At 54.8% G+C, this 23968-nt stretch overlaps 1 protein-coding gene across 9 annotated transcripts in view; it reads left to right on the top strand.

Annotated features, from left to right (window-relative positions):
• Positions 1–23968, top strand: part of MINK1 (misshapen like kinase 1) — a 60567-nt gene that overhangs the window by 8509 nt on the left and 28090 nt on the right. For all 9 annotated transcript variants that reach the window (XM_053363113.1, XM_053363119.1, XM_053363117.1 and 6 more), the window contains exons 2-12: positions 10669–10734; positions 15089–15145; positions 15350–15475; positions 16539–16649; positions 16806–16896; positions 17882–18012; positions 19642–19696; positions 21416–21494; positions 21889–22064; positions 22271–22340; positions 23062–23272. In XM_053363113.1, the coding sequence (XP_053219088.1) occupies positions 10669–10734; positions 15089–15145; positions 15350–15475; positions 16539–16649; positions 16806–16896; positions 17882–18012; positions 19642–19696; positions 21416–21494; positions 21889–22064; positions 22271–22340; positions 23062–23272 (1173 nt within the window). The remainder of the gene's footprint in view (positions 1–10668; positions 10735–15088; positions 15146–15349; positions 15476–16538; positions 16650–16805; positions 16897–17881; positions 18013–19641; positions 19697–21415; positions 21495–21888; positions 22065–22270; positions 22341–23061; positions 23273–23968) is intronic.

Below are 23968 nucleotides of genomic sequence, written 5' to 3'. Positions count from 1 at the left end.
CTGTGTGTTCCTCTGGACCACATGAAACTGGGAACAAGTTGCCTTTTGCCTGCATCCAGCCAACAGCTATGCTTTAGAAAAGAATACTAGAATCCTAGGGTCACCCAGTCCAACCCCCCGCAATTTCAGGAACCTCAACTAAAGCATCCCTGACAGGTGACCTTCGTTTTCTGTACTGTCTGAAGCTAAGGGAGTTTCCGGCTAGCGGGCTGCAGAACCCACTGGTGGGTGTGTCATGGGGAGTGTCCTGCCCAGGGGCTGCCCTGCGGACTGCGGGGGTTGTGTCCTCCCAAGTTCCTGGTCCAGAGAGGAACACAGGAAACTGCCAGTAAACCGAGTCAGACCCTTTCTCCACCCAGCTCAGCATTGCTTACACTGACTGGCAGCAGCGGCTGGCCAGGGTTTCAGGCATGCCTCTGGGGATTGATTCTGGGACATCCTGCACGCAAAGCAGATCTTTAGAAAGCTTGTGCAGGTTTTAATCTGTTTTTAGAATCATAAGAGTTGGAAGGGACCCCAGGTCATCTAGTCCAACCCCCTGCAATGCAGGAATCTTTTGCCCATTGTGGGGCTCGAACTCGCGGCCCAGAGATTCAGAGTCTCATGCTGTATCACTGAGCTGTGGCTCTTCCCATAAATGCCTTTTCTCCTCCCCCTCCCAAGCCCAATGTCAGGGTTAGATTTTCAGTTGCCAGTCCAGCCAAGTGCCAGGCAGTGGCGACATACTCATAACGCTTGAACTCCTGGACTTCCTATGAAGCTGAGCGCTGGAGGATTCAGGATAGATGAAAGGAAGTCCTTCTCCACTCAGCGCATGTGGAACTCACTTACACCAGAGGTAATGATGACTGCCATCTTGCATGGCTTCGAAAGAGGAATAGACAAATTCATGCAGGAGGAGAGGGCTGTCGGTGGCTGCTAGCCAGGATGGCTCTGTGCTACATCATCATCATCATAATTTATTTATTATTTATACCCCTCCCATCTGGCTGAGCCCCCCCAGCCACTCTGGGCGGCTCCCAATCGAGTGTTAAAAACAATGCAGCATTAAATATTAAAAACTTCCCTAAACAGGGCTGCCTTCAGATGGTTGGAATTCAGTGCTTCTGAATGCCAGTTGCTGGAAGCCACACGAGGGGAGAGTGTTCTTGCGTCCATGTCCTGTCTGTGGGTTCCCCCCAGGCACCCCTGTGGCACAGTGGGTCAGTGTCTCTGGCTGTTAACCAGGAGGCTGGTGGTTTGAGCCCACCCAAGGCAGGATTGCAGGGGGTTGGGCTAGATGACCCTCGGGGATCTCTTCCCTCTCTACAATTATATGATCCTGTGGCTGGCCACTGTGAGAACAGGATGCTGGACTAGACGGGCCCCTTTGGGCCTGCAGGCTTCCTATAGTCCTATAGTCAAATGTCTGTTAGGTGCCAGAGAACCTGGGACTTTCCTTTTCTGCTGGCAGGAAATGGGGTGGAGGGCTGGGGAATTGCAGAGGCTTCTGGGGAGGGAAACCCCCCGCCCCTGTGTGGAGCTGGAGCTGGGTTGGCGCCTTGTTGGCAAAGCTGTTGATCGTAGGCCTAGCTGCTCCAATTTCTCTCCTGCATGCGCTGCTGCCCCCCCTCCCCCCCTGCCTTCTTATTCCTCTTCTCCCCACCCACCCTTTTCTCGTCGCCTAGTCTCGGGGGGACGGACCCACGCTGATGCCTGCAAGAACCCAGAAGGTGACACTCCCTGCGAAATAACGGAGGCCGTGGGAAGCGTGCCGTTTGTCCAAAGTGCGGTGTGGGGCTCGCAATGCGACCCAGATCCTCTCCTTGCTCCTAGAGCCTGGCACTGAGGGCCAGGGGCCGTACCTGCCAGAGCTTCTGTCGGGGTGGAGAGGAGGTTGTGTCCTGGCAGAGCAGGAGGGGCTATAGCTCAGTGGCCGAGCACGTGCTTTGAATGCAAAAGGTCGCAGGTTCAATCCCCGACGGCATCGGCAGGTAGGGCTGGGAGAGACCCAGGACAGCCGCTGTTGCCCGTTAGTGTAGGCAGCACTGACCTACATGGACCAAGGGTCTGTCTGGTGGCGGTGGCAAGTCCAAGAGGGGCTTTGTGGCAGGGCTGCCACTCCTCCTCCCTGCGATCCATCGGAACAAGCTGAGCTGGAGGCAGGCAGGGAAGCAGCCAAAGCTGCATCTAATTCAGGAAGGCTGCCATGGAGACGGAGGAGGCAGCTGGGTGGAAGCCGCCTCTCTGCCTCTTCGGCGGAGTGGGGGGGGGACGACGACTCTTGGCACAGTCTCTTGCTCAGCCTGCAGCTTCCCTCCAATGTGGCTGAGCCCGGGGAACAGGCCCCGCCGCTTAGTGCGGATGTTAAAGAGGATGCTGGCCAGGCCTGAGGCTGCGTGTGAAGCTGTGGCTCCCTTTGGGGTGGGCTCTCCTTCCTTGGAGGTCTTTGAGCAGAGGTCGGGGGGCCACCTGCCAGGTATTCTTCATTCCTGCATTGCAGAGGGCCCGCCTAGACAACCCCGGGGGTCTCTTCCAGCTCTGCCAGCGGTGGACAGCTTATCTTCAAGCAGCCTTTGCCAGCCTTCATCCCCGGCTGATCCCATGTGGCCCCGCTGGGTGGGACCAGATGGGAGTTGTGGCACAGAGCTCCTGGAGGGCGCCAGGTTGGCCTTCAGGTGAGCTGCCTGTCTGTCCAGTTCTGAGAGGAGGCTTCCCATGAGCCTCTCTGACGTGGGTACAGAACACGGGCAGCGCTGGTGGCGTAGGAAAAGAAATACCTCTTCATGTAGTTCAACTGTGGAACTTGCTGCTGCAGGAGGCAGCGATGGCCGCCAGCATTCAGGGCTTTAAAAGAGAACAAAATCATGGAGGAGCAGAGGGCTTTCGATGGCCCCTCGCCCTGATGAAGGTTGTGCAGTTGCTGGAAACCACGAGAAGGAGGGAGAGTGGCTCTTGTGCTGCAATCCTTCTTGTGGGATTCCCAGTCGAGGCCTCTGGTTGGCCCCTGTAAGAACCGGATGTTGCATACGGGCCAAGATGAGCCTTTGGTACTCATCTGGTATGCAGGCTGAGACCCTACCTGCCTGCAGATTGTCTGGCCAGAGTGGTGCATGCTCTAGTTATCTCCTGCTTGGACTACTGCCATGAGCTCTACGTGGGGCTACCTTTGAAGGTGACTCAGAAACTACAACTAATCCAGAATGCGGCAGCAAGACTGGTGACTGGGGGCAGCTGCCGAGACCACATAACACCGGTCTTGAAAGACCTACATTGGCTCCCAGTATGTTTCCGAGCACAAGTCAAAGTGTTGGTGTTGACCTTGAAAGCCCTAAACGGCCTTGGTCCAGTAGACCCGAAGGAGCGTCTCCACCCCCTTTATTCAGCCTGGACACTGAGGTCCAGCACCGAGGGCCTTCTGGCGGTTCCCTCCCTGCAAGAAGTGAGGTTACAGGGAACCAGGCAGAGGGCCTTCTCGGTGGTGGCTCCCTCCCACCAGATTTCAAGGAAATAAACAACTATCTGACTTTTAGAAGACATCTGAAGGCAGCCCTGTTCAGGGAAGCTTTTAATGTTTTATCGTGTTTTTAATACTCTGGTGGGAGCCCCCCAGAGTGGCTGAGGAAACCCGACCATACGGGCAGGATATAAATACACAAAATTATTATTATTATTATTATTATTATTATTATTATTATTATTATTCGGCCTGATCCAGTCAGCTTTCCTTACGTTCTCAATTCTAGGTGGGCTTCTGGGACTCTTTACACATGGAGATGAGAGACCAGAAACGCCAGCCTCTTGACAGTCGCTGCTCATCTTGCACTGTGGATGTTATAACCCCCTTGAGGAGGGCGGCACCCCTTCTCCCCACCAGAGCCAACTTTGCCCAGCACCTCTGGGAGGGAATTGTGTGTGTGTGTGTGCCTTGCCCCTCCAAGTGCAGAAAGAAGCCACCACCCCCTGGCTCAGACCTGCGGCTTGTCAGCAGGAGCTGCCTCCTTCGCCATCCCCACAAATCGGCTTAGGGGTCTTTGCCTAACCTGATTACAAGCCGGCAACCAGCAGGTGATTTGTAATTAAAAGGCAGACGGGAAGCCTCTGAGCAGAGCACTAGGGCAGCGCTTCTCCCGCCCCCCACTTGCCCCCCCCTGCACTGAAGACCAGGCAGCAGGGCCAGGGAGACCCTGGCAGTGTGCAGTGGGGGGACAGCAGAAGAGAGGGAGGAGCTGGGCCTTGGCAGGGGGGCAGGAGACCCTGAGCTGACGCAGAGGAAGGCCACCCTGAAATGTGCCCCTTGGCCAAATCGGGAGGGAGCAGCGCCAGGGTTCAAATCCCCACTCAGCTGCCATGGCGCCCACTGGGTGTGACCTTGTGAGCCAGTCACTGCCCCTCTCGGTCTAGCCTACCTCACAGGGTTGTTGCAGTGATTACTTGAGGAGGGCGGAGAACCGTGTAAGCTGACTTCAGCTCCATAGAGAACAAGGTGGCGTATAAATCCAGCAAGTCAGCAGTACATATATAGAAGGAGTTCAGCAGCTGGATCAGACCAAAGTGGGGGGGGCAGTCCACCCAGTCCAGCATCCTGTTCCTTGCAGATGCCCCAATGGGGTGTCCTGGGCACAACAGCTGTGGTCTCCACACACCACCCCCCATGCCCCACTCTTGCTCTGGGGCTCAGAGGTGCTGCCTGACCCTCACCCTGGAGGTTGTGCACCGCTGGAGATCTGCCGGGGGAAATGTGCCCATTTCGCAGGAGCTGCCACTGTGCAGCGCAAAGGGCTGCAGCGGTGTGAGGGGGTTGGTTGGTCACCCCCAGGTTCAGCCAGCCCCTCCCTCGGGTCACTGTTTTTTGGGGTGCGCTGCTTTTCGTGAACAGTTGCTGTGCCACCTGCATGTTGGGGCTTTTTCGCTTGATTTCCCTCTGTGTCACAAGCAGGCTCCGCTCCGGTTTCCAGGTGAGGGCGGCTGCTGATGCCGCAGGGAGCCCTCCTCCTCCTCCTGGCGCATGGCGTGGGCAGGGCCTGTGGAGAGAGCTGTGCCAGTGGGCGGCTGTTTCTGCTCGTCCATTTTCTCCCTTTCTTTCCCTTCCTGCCTCTCCCCGACGCCTGACTCACAGCCGCCCCCCCAAAACTCCCTCCCAAGTGCCAAGGAGCATTGCGCTGCCTTCCCCCTCCCATTGTCTCGCCTCCCACGCCCCCCCTCCTCTGACCCCAAAGGGAGCAAGCGCCTTGTCCTGCCTCTGCTCCCCCCACACTTCCAACAGGTGTGCCCAACACAAACCACTCGCTTCCCTTTTCCGATGCAGATTGTGCCCCCTGACTGGGTGGCACCTCCCCTCACCCCCCCCCGCCTCCTACAACCAGGAGACCCTGGAGTCCTAAGTTCCTGGGGAGAAGTTGGCGGTGGTGGCAGGTGGCCGGAGAGATTTGCTGCTTCTGGCTTCCTTCCCAAGTCAAGCCTTGTGACAGACTTTGCTGGGAGGCCTGGAATCCGAGGGCTCAGAAAAGGGTCTCTTTGTCCTGCGGGGGGCGGGGGCCACGGCCAGGAGCCGCGTGCTGGAGAACCGGAAGGCGGCTGGCTCCTTCCCCAGTGCGAGAGGGAGTCCTGCGTGCCACCTTGGAGCAAGGAATTCTGGGAAGGGGGTGTGGGCTGAAAGCCAGGACCCACATAGAACCTCTGTGAAGAAAGGGGAGCCATGCCTAGCCTGGGGGGGCGGGGATACTTGGGCTTCACACAGTGCCCAGTTAACTTGTGGAACACTCCTTGCTTCTTCCTTTTTCCGGAAAGCTATTCGTTTCTTGAAAAGGGGCTGCCTTCTGCGCCTTCCAGCAACCCAGTTTCCTGGTCCTCCTTGTCGGAAACTGGGGCAGGGTAGAGGTAGACTTGCAGATTCATAGCCTCGTCTCCCCGCCTCGTGCACCGCGGGAACTCTTGGCACGCAGTGAAACAAAAGCAGCGCCTTTAACTGGGGCACCTCTTCCCTCAGTTGGCAACTCGGCCAGGCAAGCCTCCAGGAGGGACTTGCCCTTGCCTTGGCAACCCACACAGCCCAGCGCACGGGGATGTTTGTACCTTGGACTGGGCGTGGGTGTCGGGTGGGGAAATAGCACGGCTTGGTTCTTGAGCTGGTGGGAGGTGGACTCCTAAGACTCAAGCACCGCGCTGGCCCCTCTCGTCCAGCGTCCTGTTCTCGCAGGATGGGAAACCCTCAAGCAGTTGCTGAGCGCAAGAGCAACTCTCCCCTCCTGCGATTTCCTGCAGATGGAATTCAGAAGCACCCGTGGAAGCAGAGCAGAGCCATGTTGGCTGGCAGCTATCAATCACCCTCTCCCCCTCCATGGATTTGCCCCATCCTCTTTTAAAGCCACCCAGGTGGTTGGCCATCCCTGCCTCCAGTGGCAGGCAGTTCCATAGCCTAACTTTGTGCTGTGCGAAGAAGAAGTTTCTTCTGTCTGTCTGAACTATTCCAGCACTCAGCAGCCTTGAACGAAGAGAGGAGAGGGCCATGGAAGGCTCCCAGCCACGATGGCTCTGCTCAGCCTCTGCTGTCTGAGACATCAATGCTTCTGAAGACCTGTTGCCTGAAACCACAGGAGGGGAGAGTTGCTCTTGTGCCCGAATCCTGCTTGTGGACTTCCCATAATGGGCATCTGGTTGGGCCCTGTGAGAACAGGGCAGAGCCATGGGCCTGATCCATATGTTCATATGGCCTTTGGCTTGGAATCAATTTGATTCCCTCCCCCCCTCTTTCTTTTTTCCTTTCTCCTTCTGTGATGGAACTCCTATTTGGGGACTTCCCTGGCTTTTTTCTGGCCCATGTAGGACCTGTCTGGATAGTTGGCCTTGGTGAAGACTTGACGTTTTCATCCCCAAAAAAGTTTTTGATGGAGTCTTCTGAAATGAGGTTGCATTTTAATGTTTTAATGTTGAATTTTAATCTTGTTTTCAATCGATTGTTTTTATATTTGGTGTTAGCCGCCCTGAGCCGGGTCTTGGCTGGGGAGGGTGGGGCATAAATAAAATTTATTATTATTATTATTATTGGCAGTCTCTGAGTTGTAGTGTTAGATAAGATGCTACAATGGCAGGTGTATTCGGGAGGGGTGTTAAGCCCTCGCAGAGGTGCAGGAAGGTGTGTGCTAAACCCTCAGAGGGATCCGCACATGCCTTTCGCACACACCTGCCTGTGGGACGTCCGTCTGGTCGTGTCCTCCCCTTGCAGGGTTCTGCAGCTGCTATTTTGGGCTTCTTAGTTCCAGTTCCCCTGTGGATGGAAGGAGAGGGGGTTTTCTACCTGGCCCAGATGCAGCAGGCACAGAACATTTCGCAACAGCCTGCTTCACCTTGCCGAAGACTTTGCGCTGGCAGCGGCACTCCCCTTCTCAAACCCTGCAGTTCTTACAATGCAGCACAGGACTGGGTTTATCTTTTCAACTGGGACCCTGTTTAACTCCTGCTGTTGTTGCCCTCTCACTTGCACCAGCCAAGAAGGCCAGCGGCCAAACAGCCTTCCACAAGCTGCTCACGAGGCGGGAAACGCTAGCCAGCTTTAAACACCCCCTGAAGACCCAGCTGTCTCAGCAAGCGTGTTCTGTTCTGTTATTTATCGATACTTTATCAATACTTGGCTGAACGTTTTGTTGATGGCTTCTGTTTTCAACCGATGTCTTTCTTTGCAATTTTTGGTTTAAAATGCTGCGTAAAACCTATAGAACTCCCTTTTGCAAGAGACAGCAGCAATGGCCACCAACTTAAAGGACCCCTGACCATTAGGTCTGGTTGTGGCCGACTCTGGGGTTGCGGCGCTCATCTCGCTTTATTGGCCGAGGAAGCCGGCGTACAGCTTCCGGGTCATGTGGCCAGCATGACTAAGCCGCTTCTGCCGAACCAGAGCAGCGCACGGAAACGCCGTTCACCTTCCCGCTGGAGCGGTACCTATTTATCTACTTGCACTTTGATGTGCTTTCGAACTGCTAGGTGGGCAGGAGCAGGGACCAAGCAACAGGACTCATCCCATCGCGGGGATTCGAACCGCCAACCTTCTGATCAGCCCAAGAGGCTCAGTGGTTTAACCCACAGCGCTTTAAAAGAGGATTAGGCAAATTCATGGAGGAGGTGGAGGGAGCTATGGAGGGCCGCTAGCCACAATGGCTCTGCTCTGCACCCACAGCTGGAGGCAGAAATGCTTCTGAACACCAGTTAGTGGGAACCACAGGATGGGAGAGAGTTGCTCTTGTGCTCGAATCCTGCTTGCAGGTTTCCTGCAGGCCACTGTTCTGCCCCTGTGAGGACAGGAAGCTGCACCTTTTCTCTTTTTTTAAAAAACCACCTTAACGCATTTCATGCAAACCACTTAGGGATTTTGCCTATTAGGCGGTACATAAATATTGGCAGCAGTGGTGGGGATTGTCTTCACCTTTGCAATAATAAGCTTGTGAGGCAGGTCTCTCCACAAAGAGGAAACCGAGGCACCCTCTCCCTGGTGCCTGCACACAGAGCCTCAGCCGGTTGTAATCCTACCCCGTCCTCCCGGCATCGGAAGCAGCCCCCCCCCTCCATCTGCTTTCCAAGGAGGCGGCTGGCGCTGGGCCACAGGTGCTGCCAGGCTGCTGCACTCCTGAAACCGGAGGAGGAGGAGGAGAGCTGCAGTCAAGGTATCCCATTGCACCCAGCAGCTGCTGGCTGGCCTGGCCCCTGTCCCACTCTGGGATCTTCTCTCCAGGCTGGCTTTCGGCCTCCTCTCGCTCAAGAAGCTCACAGATCTCTCTCTCTCCTTGGCGGGTCTTCACTTGGGGTCTCCTGGCCAAGGGCTGCCTGGCCACCGTCAGCTAGCAAGGCCCTTGAGCTCCCGCCAAGCCTCACCTCAAAAAGGGCATTTGCAGAGTTGGAAAAGGCTCTGAAAAGAGCTACCAAAACGAAAGGGGTGCAGTGTTCAGGGCCCTTTAGCTTAGAGGGAAGGCAAGTAAGGGACAGCAAGATAGAAGTGTATGAAATCGTGCGTGGCGTTTTTATTTTTATTTTGAATTAGATTCCTACACCATCAAAAGATGTGAGGGCGATTCACAAGATAAAAGCACGAATACACAGTTAAAGCAGAAATAGCAAAACAATACCTCCCTTATCTCATAGCAGGGAGAAAGTGTATAGAGAAAGGTTTTTCTGGGGCAGATGGGCAGGGTACAAATAACAATTTTTTTATTAAATTTATTTAAAACTATTCTCCTCCCTCTCTCATAATGCCAGAATTTGCGGGCACCCAAATGAAGCTGAATAGTGGAAGTTTCGGGGCAGATAAAAGGAAGTCCTCCTTCACGCAGCGCAGAGTTAAACTGGGGAACTCACTTCCACTGGAAGAGGCAGCACGTGCCTCTGAATCCCAGTTCCTGGAAACGGCAGGCAGGGAGGAGAGTGGCCCTTGTGCTTCGCCTTAAGGGCATCTGCCTGGCCCCGGTGAGAAGAGGGTGCTGCACCAGACGGGCCATGGGCCTGATCCTGCAGGCTCTTCTCACGTTCCTAAGCTCCTCCAGGGGGAGGGGGTCCTCCTTCCCCTCCCCTCACTGCAGTGAAGGTGCTGTCTTCCGTTGAGGAGGAGGAATGGCGCCAGTGGCCCCGTTCAGGTGCGCCTTCCTCAAGGCGTCTCGGCCAAAGGTCTTTCTCAGATCTGGATCTGGCCCTCAGAGATGGAAGCGGCTCTTCCTTGCAGATCTCCCCCCCACACACCCTAATTAGAAACTATTAATACTGGCCTCCAGGGATGTGGCCAACTGTCAGAGCGCAGCCCAGATAGGAGAGGGCGATCCTCCGAGGGTCCCAGAAGTGTGTCGTTGGGCCCAGGGCAGCTGCCTTCTTGGGGGTGGGGGGGAGAGAGCTGTGGCAGGGCTGGACGTGCCCTCTGGAGGGGGGCAGCGGCCCCTGAACCATTTCCCCAGGGGGACTTGCCTCCTTGTGCTGAGGTGAGGCACAAGTATCATAAGAACATCACCATCATCATCTAATTATTTATTTAAATTCATATACCTATACAGCCTAGGACCCTCGTACCTACGGGACCGCTTCTCCTGGTATGTCCCACGGAGGACCTTATGGTCTTCAAACAAAAACATCTTGGAGATCCCAGGCCACAGAGAGGTTAGGCTGGCCTCAACCAGAGCCAGGGCTTTTTCGGCCGTGGCCCCGATCTGGTGGAACGCTCTGCCACAAGAGACTAGGGCCCTGCGGGACTTGACATCTTTCCGCAGGGTCTGCAAGACAGAGCTGTTCCACCAGGCCTTTGGCCAGGGCACAGTCTGACCCCCTCCTTTGGTCATCCTCATAGAACTCTAGCCCAGGGTTGCCATTAATTTGACTTGAATTGATTTTAGAATGAATTGATTTTCGAATGCTGTGTTACTTTTATTGTTAGCTGCTCTGAGCCCGGCTTTGGCTGGGGAGGGCGGGATATAAATAAAATTTTATTATTATTATTATTATTATACCTTCCTATACCCGCAGGTCTCGGGGCGTTTCACAGGATAAAATCACAATATAAAAATCACAAAGTACATAATCAAAACAAAAGCAACCCAGTTAACAGCAACCCCCCAACACATTTCAAATGGGCATTGGGTTTGGTTAAATGGGAAAGTTTTTGCCTGGCATCTGAATATATGCAATGAATCTAACACCCCCGCCCCTCTCCCTCCACAGGATCCTGCTGGAATATTTGAACTGGTGGAGGTGGTCGGCAATGGAACGTATGGACAGGTGTACAAGGTAAGCAGGGAGGATCCCCCAACGCCTGCTTTTAAACCTCCAAGGAAAGAGAGTCCACAATCTTTCATGGGATTCTGTTCCACTGGCCCTCACGGTCAGAAAGTTCTTCCTGATGGCTCAGTCGGAATCTCCTTTCTTGTATATTGAAGCCACTGGTTCGAGTCCTACCCTCCGGAGCAGGAGAAAAACAAGCTTCCTCCCTCTGCCATGGGGCAGCCCTTGAGATATTTGAGGATCGCTATCCTGTCTCGTCTCAGTCTCCTCTTTCCCAGGCTGAGCATACCCAACTCCCTCGACCGTTCCTCACAAGGTTTGGTTTCCAGACCCTTGATCATTTTGGTCACCCTCCTCTGCACACCTTCCAGCTTCTCAACACCCTTCTAAAATTGTGGTGTCCAGAACTGGACACAGGGCTCCAGGTGTGGTTCTGACCAAGGCAGAACAGAGAGGCACTATTCCTTCCCTTGATCTGAACACCAGACTTCTGTGGACGCAGCCTAGAACAGCATTTGCCTTTTTTGCTGCTGCCTCACACCCTTGGCTCTTTTAAGCATCCTTACCTGCTCCAGGGGTGCTTAGGACTTGGCACCTTCAAAGCGTCACGTAGCCCAAGTGGGAAGGACTCACAGGGGCCCTTTGGTTGACACCCACCCCTGTGGGGCAAGACCCTTTCTTTCCTCCTCCCCCCCCTATATTAGCCCTGCAGCCAAGTTCACAAGAGGGCAGGTGCAAAGAGGGAGCTTTGGGGACGGGGCCCCCAGGCCCGTTTCCTGCATTCAGGCTTAGTGAGTGTGCTTTTGAGCGTGTGGAGAGGGCTTTCCCCTCACGGCTGAGCTGCCCCCAACAGCTGCCCCCAGGGTGGGACTGGGAGGCTGTGTGTGCAGAGGTCCGTTTTCCAGGCTTGCAGAGCTTCTCTCCTGAGCAATGCAGGCTTGCTGTCCCTGCAGTCGCTGCATCCTTGTTCCTATGGGAACCAGCAGTCTGCACGTTTTCCCTCTGCAAGCTCCCCACCCCAATTTCTCGAATTCAGTCCATGTTCGTGTACACACACACACACAAATGAACACCTGGAGGGACAAGAGCGGGAGAGCGAACTGCTTGTTTCCCTGCCCCCCCCCTCCATCAGGGCAGGAAGGCCTTGTCAGAAGCAGAGACAAGGAAAGGGGGGAGTCGGAGGCTGCCCCCCCTCTCCGTGCCCCCCCTTGCCATGCCTTTCCCTTTGAACACACCGCCTGACAGGTTGGGGAAGGGAGTCTGCCTGTGATCTTGGCAACGCTGATCTCTCGCTTTGGCTGATCTTTCCCTTTGACAGCAAACCTGTTTTCTAGGGTGGGTGGGTGTGTCTGTGCGAGGGGTGGGTGGGTTTCAGTCAGGCTGTCTGGAAGCAGAGAGGACAGGTGGTGCTTCTGGCAGACGTAGCCCCATCCCCATCTTCAAAGAGGATTTGCACAGACACTCCCCGCCCATTCGAGATCTTCCACCTGGAGAACCCGGCCATTTGCTGGGCCAAAAGATCTCCATTCTCTCTCTTCCCACCCAGAGTTTTGAAACAGGAAAAGCCAGGCACTCCTGTGCAAACTAAGCCAGGACGCGGTCCTTATTCCCCACTTCTCTCCCAAAAATCTAAGCCAAGGCTGCCGTCCTCCTCCTGGATCACCTGGCCCTTGGGTAGCAGCAGGTGAGGCATTGCCAACTGACCTCCTTCTCTCCCGTCTCTCCACGCCCAGGAGAGGCTCAGAGGGTGTACCAGATCATTCTGTTCGCACAGCAGCGATTTTTATTTTATTTGGGGAGGGATGGGGGAAAGAGAAGAGAGGCTTTTCAGTGCCTCTCTGAAAGGAAGAGGGAGGCGGTTGCCAGGCAACGGCTGCCCACGCGTGAGGCTGCATGGCACCACAGACAATGCCAGCACATGGCTGAGGGCAAGCGGGGAAGTGGCGGTGGGGGGGGGTGTGGAGAGGGAGAGGCTTTGCAGAAACGCTTCGCAGCTCTCCCTGTCCTTCTCCCCAGCCCCCAGTAGTGCTCAAATAGCCCCCACATGGTGATGGAGGAGACGCCACGGGGACTGGATGGGGCCATGGAGGATGCCAACACGTGTGGGGTGTGGAGGAGGCCTGTGGGGTGTGTTTGTGGATGTGGTGAAAGGTCCTAGCAGGGCAGTAAGCCACAGAAACTGGTGGAGTGGGGGGGAGGGCTGTATTTCTGCATTGCAGGGGGTTGGACTGGATAACCCTTGGCATCCCTTCCAAGTCTACAGTTCTGTGATTCTTTCCCTTCTCCCCCCCCCAGTAAAGTATTAGCCCCCCCCAAGGTTTGTCCTTCAAATAGCGTGTGTGCATATCTTATGTGGGGTGTGGCTTACCTCTTCCCCCCCCCCATATTTGATTCAGCTTGGCACCCCTGTTTCCCCCACCCCACTGTCCCTTCTGCTACTGGTGGAAGATCTGGGTGCTTTGACGGGCCCTTCTGCTCTGTGGGTCTCTGACCTGCCCTCAAAATTGCCCATTGGTCCTCAGGATCAGGGGGTCATTGCAGGCCCCTGCCCCATGACCTGCATCCCCTCCCCCCCCCAGCTTGCTGTCTGTTGTCTTCAAGCTTTTCCTGCCCCCTCCTCTTATGCAACTTGGGGCAGTACCGCTCAGTTGGCAGAGCGTAAGGCTATGAGGCCAGTGGCCCATTTGGCTCACAGGGGCTGAATAGCAGCCTGTGGGGAACCTGCATGCAGGACCCAGGCATTGGCGAGGCAGCAATAAAACGGCTAGCACATTTGCAAAGCTAAGCAGGGTCTGGTATGGTTTCAGAATGGATGGGAGACCATGCGTCAAGATTCCTGCATTGCAGGGGGTTGGACTAGATGGCCCCTGGGGGTCCCTTTCAACTCTTAGGATTCTCTGGACACCCAGAAACTGGTACTCTGAAGCACTGCTGCCTCTGACTGCTTGGCATGCAGAAGGTCCCAGGTTCACTTCCCAATGGCGGCATCTCCTGGCAGGGCTGGGAGAGACCCCCTGTCTGAAGCTCCAAGGCGTAGCTGCTGCCAGCCAGTGTGGACAGCACAGAGCAAGGAGCCTCCCCAGGGTCTGGACTCCACACAAGGCTGCTTTTTAGGTTCACTATATGCAATCCCACCCCCCACTTTATCTTCTCAATAACCAGCAGAGATGCTCAAGTGCATCAGATTCACCCTGCAAGCTTTGTGGCTGGGGGGGGGATTTGGAGCCAGAGACTCCCGAGCCTGATGAGTTCGAGTTCATCTAGCCCATCCCCCTGCAATCAGCGGTCATGTCTTGCCCTCTGACCGGCAACTTGTGTCTCCCCCTGACCCACAATGGCTGAGCTTGCGGGGCAAAGCGTACAGTTCGAGACTCCTAGAATTGTGGAGTTGGAAGGGACCCCCAGGGGCCATCTAGTCCAACCCCCTGCCATGCAGGCATCGCAGCTAATGAATCCTTGACAGATGGCCCCCCTACCTTTGCTTAAAAGCTTAAAGTCTGCCCCCTCCCGAGGGAGTCCGCTGCGCCGTTGCACAGCTCTTGCATTCAGAAAGTTCCTCCTGATGTTCAGTCAGAATGACCTTTCTTGCCATTTGAATCCGTTGGTTCAGGTCCTCCCCTCTGGGGCAGCAGGAAACAAGCTTGCTCCCTCTTCCATGGGGCAGCCCTTGAGATATCTGAAGATGGCCATCGTGTCTTCTCACCTCTCCTCTTTCCCAGGCGAAGCATCCCCAACTCCCTCAACTGCTCCTCTTAAGGCTTGCTTTCCAGACCATGTCCTTCACTTTGTGGAAGGACTTCTCTGCACTGGGGCTGTTGAGGGGCCTGTCCTGTGTGTGTGTGTGTGTGTGTGTGTGTGTGTGCGCGCGCACGCACCTTGAGGCTTGGTTTCAGCTCCCTTTCCTGTCCTTGGATTACTTGTTAAATTTTTTTCATTACAAACTATTTATTTTAACGTCTCTTCCTTTTTCCTCTCTCTTGTTCCTTTTTGAATTGAATTCTGCTGTTTCCAAAACCCACAGAAATTGCAAATTGGCTTGGTGTGATTCTCCCTTTCCTGTCCTGATGAGTCCCAGCCATCCTTTTAAGCCCCTCCATTTTTGGGGGGGGGAGGTCCTGATCCGGCAGAGGGACGTGGCTTGGCCAGGCCTCTGGCTCCCTCTGCCGGGCCTGCGCTGCAAGAATCTGGGGAGTGAAGCCCTTCGCAAACACACCCCACCACCCCAAGTACATAGGGCTATCCACGCTTCCCAGCCAAAACCAATCAGGTCTCTGCCCCCCAGGCGCTTGCAGTCTAAGAGCAGAGCAACCCAGAGAGGTCCATGTTGACATTGCCTCCTTCTCTTCTCTCTCCTTCTCAGGGTCGCCATGTCAAGACGGGGCAGTTGGCCGCTATCAAAGTCATGGACGTCACGGAGGTAAAGTACAGCAGGAGGGGGCTTGGGGATGCTCGGTTGGCCCCCCCCCCGCCCCATTTCTCGGCCGGGCTGCCAACTGGGGGGAAGGCGCAGGCCAGGAGATGACTACGCCTGCTCTGGCAGCAGCCCTCGAGATAATTATGAGTGGGGTGTGTGTGGCTCTGGCCTCCTCTTGACACCACCTCTTCCCCCCCCAAAAAAAAGGACGAAGAGGAAGAGATCAAGCAAGAGATCAACATGCTGAAGAAGTACTCTCACCACCGCAACATCGCCACTTACTACGGGGCCTTCATTAAGAAGAGTCCCCCCGGGAACGACGACCAGCTCTGGGTAAGGAGCAGGGGGAAGTGAGGCTCAGGGGGTGGAGTTGGGAGGGGTCTGCTGGGGCCCAGGAGCCCCTTAGGAAACCCTTGCATCTGCAGGCCTGTGACTGGCCCCTGGGGGAGTCCTGGGGGACACCTTTTGGGGTCTGTGTGTAGGTATCTTGATTTATTTGTTTCATGGATTTTTTTTGCACTGCTTGGTTCTGTTCTGTTCTGCCCAGAGTGCCTGGGGCAAGCCAGTCTGATGAGCAGCATATAGATAATAAATTATTATTATTTTAACTCAAAAAGGCAATTTACAAAAAAAGATAAAACAATAAAATTATCAATGTGTGTTTGGGTATCTATTTATTTTTTGACGTGTTTTCACCACTTGATTGCAAACTCCCCCCCCCCAAAAAAACCCCCACCTCAAGACAGTTTACAAAAACAGATGAAACAGTGAAATTTTCACTAAACAATTAATAGCAATAATTTAAGGCTTTCAAAAAGTTAAAATAGCAATACAGTGGTTGCTCGGGTTGCGAATGTGGTCCATGCAGGAGATACGTTCGCAACCTGCAGCATTTGCAACCTGAAGCCCACGCGTCTTCACATGCGCAGGTCACGATTCGGTGCTTCTGCGCATGCACAAGCACCAAAATCCAGAAGTAACCCATTCCGGTACTTCTGCGTGGGTTCTGCGCGGTGCGCAACCCGAAATCATGCAACCTGAAGCGTCTGTAACCCTAGGTATGACTGTAGGCCAAAACCAGATTGAAGCCCATGCCGGCTTTCTGAACATTTGGGCAGGCTTGTCTAAACCAAGATGTTTTGGGTACAGCGAAGGCGCCTGCCTGATACCAAAAGGCGAAGTTCTTGCAAATGCGGACAGGGATTATGTCACACCCTGCGACAGGGCCAGTTCTGCAGACCAAGAGCTCAAGTGGGGTCTTTGGGATGTTGGTCAAGGAAGATATGGGGGGGGGAGAGGTGGGATGGCATAGGGTGCTCCCCCTTTGCCTGCCCCTGGCTGGAGGGCTTCAGAGCTCCTCCCCCCCCAACTGCTCTGGTCTTTTGTCTCCCTGCAGCTGGTGATGGAGTTTTGTGGCGCAGGCTCCGTGACAGACCTGGTGAAGAACACCAAAGGCAACGCCCTGAAGGAGGACTGCATTGCCTACATCTGCCGGGAGATCCTCAGGGTGGGTGGGCAGGACAGAGGCTCTGGTGGAGGGGGGGCAGCCTCTGGGCAGCCCTGTGTGTGTGTGTGTGTGTGTGTGTGTGTTTGCTGCGGAAGCTGTGTCCTGGCCGGGGCACCGGGGACCCCCTCCTCACGCCTGTCTCCTCTCTCCCTGCAGGGGCTGGCGCACCTCCATGCACACAAGGTGATCCACCGAGACATCAAGGGCCAGAATGTCCTCCTCACTGAGAACGCGGAGGTGAAGTTAGGTAGGTGAAGGGAAGATACACAACACACACACACCCCACCCATATTCATTCATTCCTTCAGTCCCTGTCCGCATTTATTTGTTCCCCTGCCTTTATAGCCCACCTTTTTCTCAAGGCAGCCTGAGCTGTGCCTCAGAGCAGTGCCAGCTGTCACTCGCCCAGAACAGCCGTAGCAAAGGGGCTCTTGGTTCTAATGGCAAGAGTGTGTTGGACTACGTGCCAGGAGACCGGGTTCAGATCCGCACTCGGCCATGAAGCTCACTGGGTGACCTTGGAGTCAGTCGCTGCCTCTCAGCCTCGCCTAACTCACAGGGTTGTTGTGAGGGCGAAAAGGGGAGAAGGAGAAGCACTTACACCACCTTGAGCTCCTTGGAAGATAAAGGTGGCATTAAAATGTAGAAATAATAAATCACCATCTGGTCCGAGGGCCTTTCATGCCTCTGTGGGAATAATTATTATTATTTATTATTTATATCCCACACATCTGGCTGGGTTTCCCCAGCCACTCTGGGCGGCTTCCAACAAAGATTAAAAATACATTAAAATGTCACACATTAAAAACTTCCCTAAACACGGCTGCCTTAAGATGTCTTCTGAATGTCAGGTAGTTGTTCTTCTCTTTGACATCTGCTGGAAGGGCATTCCACAGGGCAGGCGCCACCACCGAGAAGGCCCTCTGCCTGGTTCCCTGTAGCTTGGCTTCTCGCAGGGAGGGAACCGCCAGAAGGCCCTCAGCGCTGGACCTCAGTGTCTGGGCAGAACGAGGGAGGTGAAGACGCTCCTCCAGGTCTACTGGACCTTTGAGGCCGTTTAGGGCTTTCAAGGTCAGCACTAACACTTTGAATTGTGCTCGGAAACCTACAGCTTTTGCATGCCCTCCCCCCTGTGGATCCGCCCCTGCCCATGTCTGTGACATGCCCCCTCCCCGGGAGCCAGGCAGCCTTTGCAACCAGCCGACTCTCCTGCTCTCTTCCCCCTCCTGCAGTTGACTTTGGGGTCAGCGCCCAGCTGGACCGCACGGTGGGGCGTCGGAACACGTTCATCGGCACCCCTTACTGGATGGCGCCGGAGGTGATTGCCTGCGATGAGAACCCGGACGCCACATACGACTACAGGGTAGGTGCCGCCTCCCCAAAGCTCAGAGTGCCTTCTTTCCTCCCCGTCCTGGCAGGAGCAGGGCAGCTGCTGCCCTGAAGATGTTCAAGGGACGCAGTCGGGTGCAAGAGGATAAGCGGAGCCCTGTCTCTGGCTCCAGGCAGTACACCCAGCCTAGCCCAGTCTGTCCTCACCGTGGCAACCCAGTTGCAGAGGCTGCTGCCCTGTGAGGAAAGATGGCAACATTTGGGACTTTTCAGGGGAAAGCGGGCGAGAGGCAACATGACAGAAGTTTGCAAAACGATACACAGGACAGAGAAAGTGGATAGGGGGGAAGTTTTCCTCCCTCTCTCGCACCACTGGATCACTTCCAATGATGCTGAACGTCGGAAGATTCAGGATAGATAAAAGAAACGACTTTTCCATGCAGGGTGTATTTAAACTATGGGAGTCCCTCCCACAAGGAACCATGACACCTGCCATCCCGGATGGCTTTGAAAGAAGCTTAGACAAATGCATGGAGGGGGAGAGGCCTGTCGGTGACTCTATTCTGCCTCCAGAGTCTTATGGAGCGAATGCAGGCTGCGCAGCTATCCCAGAAGCCAATACAGCGAGAGGGATTGCTGTGCAGCGCTCCCTCTCGCTGTTCTAGCTTCTGGCTTAGCCAGGTGCAGCCTCTTCAGGGCAGGGGCTGAAGAGGCTGTGCAGCTATCCCAGAAGCCAGAACAGCAAGCGGGATCGCTGCACTCCCTCTCGCTGTTCTAGCTTCTGGCTTAGCCATGCTCTGTCCCTTCCCCCACCTCCCGGAGAAGCCCGCAAGAGCTGCGCTCCCATTCACGAGCCGCGAGTGTGTGCAGCTCTTGGGGGCTTTTCCCCAAGGAGGGAGAAGGGCAGCCCGTCAATGACTGCAAGCGCCGCACACACGCTCCACTCGGCTCGTGAAAGGGAGCGCTGAGCGGAGCCTGGGATGCATACAGGCTCTGCTCAGCGCTCCCTTTAAAGAATAATTTTTTCTTGCATTCCCCCTCTAAAAACTAGCTGCCTCTTATGGAGCAAAAAATACAGTACTTTTCATAACCTGGAATATTACTAAATGCTTGCTTCAAATGCTGCAATATATAAATCTTAGTTAAAATATTATAAAAGACTTCCATCGCATTCACCACACATCTCTTAGTTCTCTTACTCGCATTTACATCTGATCTTCAATCATTTCCCTGCTTTCGTGTTTCCCATTGAGGCATCCGGTCAGCCCCTGTGAGAACAGGATGCTGGACCAGATGTGATGCTGGCCTGATTCAGCCCAAGCAGAATCCTGCAGCAGCTGGAGCAGAGGTGCCCCAGGGTTCCCATCCGGTCCAGCACAGCCCACCCTCCTGGTGGCCCATCAGATGCCCCCCCCAGGGGGAAACCCCACAGGCAGCACCCCAAACACAGGAGCAGCCTCTCTCCCCTGCTGCAATTCTTAGAGACTGCCGTATGGCGAGGCAGGAGCAGGAGGATTTGGGGAGCCAAGGAGCAGAGGAAAGGCTTGCTGCTGCTCCCCCCCAGGCGAGGAAGGGGTGAGAAGGAGCAAGGAAGAGGGCAGGCCGACAGGGAAGGACGAGGCGTCTGCCTTTGCGACAACCTTTCTCCGCTTCCTCCCCACAGAGCGACATCTGGTCCCTGGGGATCACTGCCATCGAGATGGCCGAGGGAGCGCCACGTGAGTCTCTTGAATTTATTATTTCGGTCACAGACCAGTTCCAGCCCACGTGCAATATCAAGGAAGTCATAAAACGCGATAGGGATACATTTGAATTTGCAATTAGGTATAACGGGGACAATGCAGATATAGCAACAGTTAAAAAATATATGAATTAAAACTTAGTCACTAACATATTATCATTTAAAACCTTGATCCTTATGACTGCCCAGAATTTGGCTACCCTTAACGTGATCTCAGGATCCTTGTCCTCTGCCAGGGATTGAAGTTCGGATTCATTTGGAGATTTTTGCAGAGCAGGGGTAATAAATACCGAGCGTATATCCCTGTAGAACACGTGAGAGGAAGAGGCATGGTTGTGGCTTGAGGCAGGGATTGTCTGGTCTCGAACCCGGGGCTGGGGCAGGGCAGCAAGTAGCATCCTGTGGCTCCCTCAGGCCCGGGGATCCTGGCTCCTTGAGGAAGGCTGGCGTGTGGGGCCGGCCTTCCAACTCCCTGGGCTTCTCCAGAAAAGGAAGGCCTAGATTCTGCGGGGTCTTTGGGGACTGAGGGCTCTAATCCACATACATGCCAGAGATGCGGGAAAGTTCTGTGAGGGTGAAACATCTCCAAATGGGAGATGGTGCTAACTTGCAGCTTCATCCTCCAGTTAACGGTCTCTTCTGCTGGCAGCCAAGATCATAGCTAGGAGACCCTGGAAGAACTTGGAGGGGCTTATCTCACAAATTGGTACAACGCAGTATGGCAAACGGCACTTGTGGAAAAGTTGGCTGACAAATTAACAGTATTATTATTACTGTTATTTAATTTCTTGAATTTGTACACCGCCCTCGATCCGCAGATCCCAGGGCATAAAAATACAAGATCAAAATACATAATGAGAACAAAACAAAAATCCTCATGCAAAAACAATTAGGCTATAGGATGTTAGTCAGCCAAAAGCGCAAAGACTTCTTTGTAATTGAATGGCCCGGCTTTATTATGAACCTGGCTGAAAAAAATGAAAAGAGAGGACTCAGCTCACATTAGAAAACACATTCTGGTTAACATAAAGTGTTTTGTTGTCTCTTTTACAAAATAGTAGCCTGGGATAAAAACTTACTTGGTTGTTATTTTACATGCCTTGCCCTAAACACCAGCTTTTCGGTTAGGGTGGGACCCTTCATTGCTCACCTGTGCAATGTTGTTATATGTCGAAAGAACGTAATAAGAAGTAAAGGGTAAAGGGACCCCTGACCATGAGGTCCAGTCGTGGCCGACTCTGGGGTTGTGGCGCTCATCTCGCTTTACTGGCCGAGGGAGCCGGCGTACAGCTTCCGGGTCATGTGGCCAGCAGGACTAAGCCGCTTCTGGCGAACCAGAGCAGCGCACGGAAACACCATTTACCTTCCCACCAGAGCAGTACCTATTTATCTACTTGCACTTTGCCGTGCTTTTGAACTGCTAGGTTGGCAGGAGCAGGGACCGAGCAACGGGAGCTCACCCCGTCATTGCGGGGATTTGAACCACCGACCTTCTGATCGGCAAGTCCTAGGCTCTGTGGTTTAGACCACAGGGCCACCCGCGTCCCTAAGAATTAGAAATAATAATTAGAAAACAAAACAAAATTAGAAATAATAATTAGAAAACAAATAAATGCGAAGGAATAAAACGGTGTGAGCTGTGGTGGGCAAGGAGGGCTGGCCCTGCTTCTCACCCCTCTCTCCCTCCTCTTGGCAGCCCTGTGCGACATGCACCCCATGAGGGCCCTCTTCCTCATCCCTCGCAACCCGCCGCCCAAGTTGAAATCCAAGAAGTGGTAGGTTTGCTGCTGCCCCCAACCAGGAAGAAGAGCGCAGAACTGGGCGCTGGCCCGCCTGGCGTTAACGGCTCGTGGGCTGCGCTTCTTGTGCTCTCTGCTGGCTTGGCATCACAACCAAGTTCAGCAGAATCGTCAGGGGGGGAGGGTACTCGGGTCTTGGCCCCCAGAGGGCGGGGATTGTATCCCGGGCACTTCTGGGCTTTGGGGCTGGTCTTCCCCAAGGAGCAAATGGGAGCCGATTTTGCTTTCCTCCCAGCAGGCTGGGACAGAGGGAGGCTCCTCAGGTGGGAGGGGGGCGCAGTGAGCTCGGAGGCATCTTGCCTGACCCTTGGCTCGCCTGAGCTCGTGTGGGGAGACTGAGACCCACTGCCTTGACCCCCCCCCTTCGCAGGTCCAAGAAGTTCATCGACTTCATTGACAACTGCCTGATCAAGGCCTACACCAGCCGCCCCCCGACGGAGCAGCTCCTCAAGTTCCCCTTCGTCCGGGACCAGCCCACGGAGCGGCAGGTCCGCATCCAGCTCAAGGACCACATCGACCGCACCCGAAAGAAGAGGGGGGAGAAAGGTGCGTGGGGCAGAGGGGGGAGCCAAGGGAGGCCAGGAGGGAGACAGCGGCCGTGGTTCCTGCACTGCAGCACAGGGTTGGGTAGAAGACGCTTAGGGGTCCCTTCTAACCCTACCATTCTGTGGGGCAGAGGTAGGGGAGACGTTGAAGGGCTGAACCGCCCCGCATGCTCCACTGATTTTTGCCCATGTTGCCTCTTCCGGCAGACGAGACGGAGTACGAGTACAGCGGCAGTGAGGAGGAGGAAGACGGGCGCGGCGAGGAAGGGGAGCCCAGGTAAGCAGGGCAGAGATGAGAGTGTGCTGACGCTTGCCTCCCCCTGCCTGGCCCATGGCAGAACAGGAGCCCCCCAACTAGCTCCCCTGTGTGGGATAATAATTATTATTATTTATGTATACCCCGCCCATCTGGCTGGGTTTCCCCAGCCACTCTGGGCGGCTTCCAACAGAATATTAAAATACAATAATCTATTAAACATTGAAAGCTTCCCTAAACAGGGCTGCCTTCAGATGTCTGGCATCCATTTCCTGGTGGGTTTGGCAGGTGGTATGAGGCAGAGGGCAGGCCTGGCAAGCCCCTCACTCCACGCCTGAGCTCTGGCGTGACAAAGGGCGTCAGTGGCAGAGCGTCTGCCTTGCCAGCGGAAAGTCCCTGGTTCAGTCCCCGCCGGCAGTATCTCCAGGTAGGGCTGACAGAGCCTCCTGCCTGAAATCCTGGTAGCTGCCAGCCCGTGTAGGCAGTACAGAGCTAGATAGACCAGTGCTCTGACTCTGCATAAGACAGCCTCCTACGCGGAACAGAGCTCTTCGCCGCAAAGGGCTCTGCTCCGTCCTCCCCTTTTGGAGGCAGCAGTGCTCCTGAATCTCCCCCGCAGCAGGGGAGAGCTGCTTTCGCACTCAGGTCCCGCTCGCTGGTTTCCCCCAACGGGCACCCGGTCGGCCGCTGTGAGAGCAGGAGGCCGGCCTGATCCAGCGGTCCGCCCCTCCCCTCCCTCCAGCTCCATCATGAATGTCCCCGGGGAGTCGACGCTGCGCCGGGAGTTCCTCCGCCTTCAGCAGGAGAACAAGAGCAACTCGGAGGCCCTGAAGCAGCAGCAGCAGCAGCTGGCAGCCCAGCACCGTGACTCCGAGGCCCACATCAAGCACCTCCTGCACCAGCGCCAGCGGCGCATCGAGGAGCAAAAGGAGGAGAGGCGGCGCGTGGAGGAGGTGAGCCGGGCGGGTGAAATGGGGAGGTAAACTTGAGGCTAAAGTAAACTTGCAGACCGCTGTTTCGTTAAAGGTATCGAAGCGGTTTGCCACAAAAATGCACGAAACCATATTTTTTAAAGTTCAAAACAGACATCGGTTAACCATTGTGGAAGGACGTCTTCTTAATTGCCTGCCTCGGCCTGGCAGAATAGAGAAGTTTTCAGCAGGCATTTAGACATTGGATCTCTAGTGGCAGGGAGTTCCACAGGGCCGGGCTGACAGCACCAAAGGCTCCGTTTCTCGTTGCTGTCAGATGTTGAGGAAACGCTATGCAGAAGTATCCAGCATTAGCAGCGACAGAGGGGTACTCCGGCTCGGTATCAAAGCAGCCAGCGTCTCAGGGAGTGTTTGTCAGAGAGCGTTTGACGCAGCTCAGCTTGCAGAGGAGCTGAGGATTTGCAAGGGCTTCTCTGCTTGGACTGAGCTCATTTGGCAGCTCAGCACACAGAGGACCTGAGGCTTAAAAAAAAAGAAAATAAATTCAGTTACAAACAGATATGAAGAAGGAGAGAAGTAATAATAATAATATCAGCAGTGACAACAGCAGGTTGGAGTACAGAACCTTCGCAGAAAAGGGGAAATATAACAATAGAAACCCCAGCGGTTCCACCATCCCGGGAAGCCCTCACCACTCAAAGTTGGAACTTAGGTGGA

The sequence above is a fragment of the Podarcis raffonei genome, chromosome 13, assembly GCF_027172205.1.
Source record: "Podarcis raffonei isolate rPodRaf1 chromosome 13, rPodRaf1.pri, whole genome shotgun sequence".
In the NCBI taxonomy this organism is placed as follows: domain Eukaryota; kingdom Metazoa; phylum Chordata; class Lepidosauria; order Squamata; family Lacertidae; genus Podarcis; species Podarcis raffonei.
The sequence above is the reverse complement of the archived record's forward strand: the minus strand, read 5'-3'. Positions and strand labels throughout refer to the sequence as shown.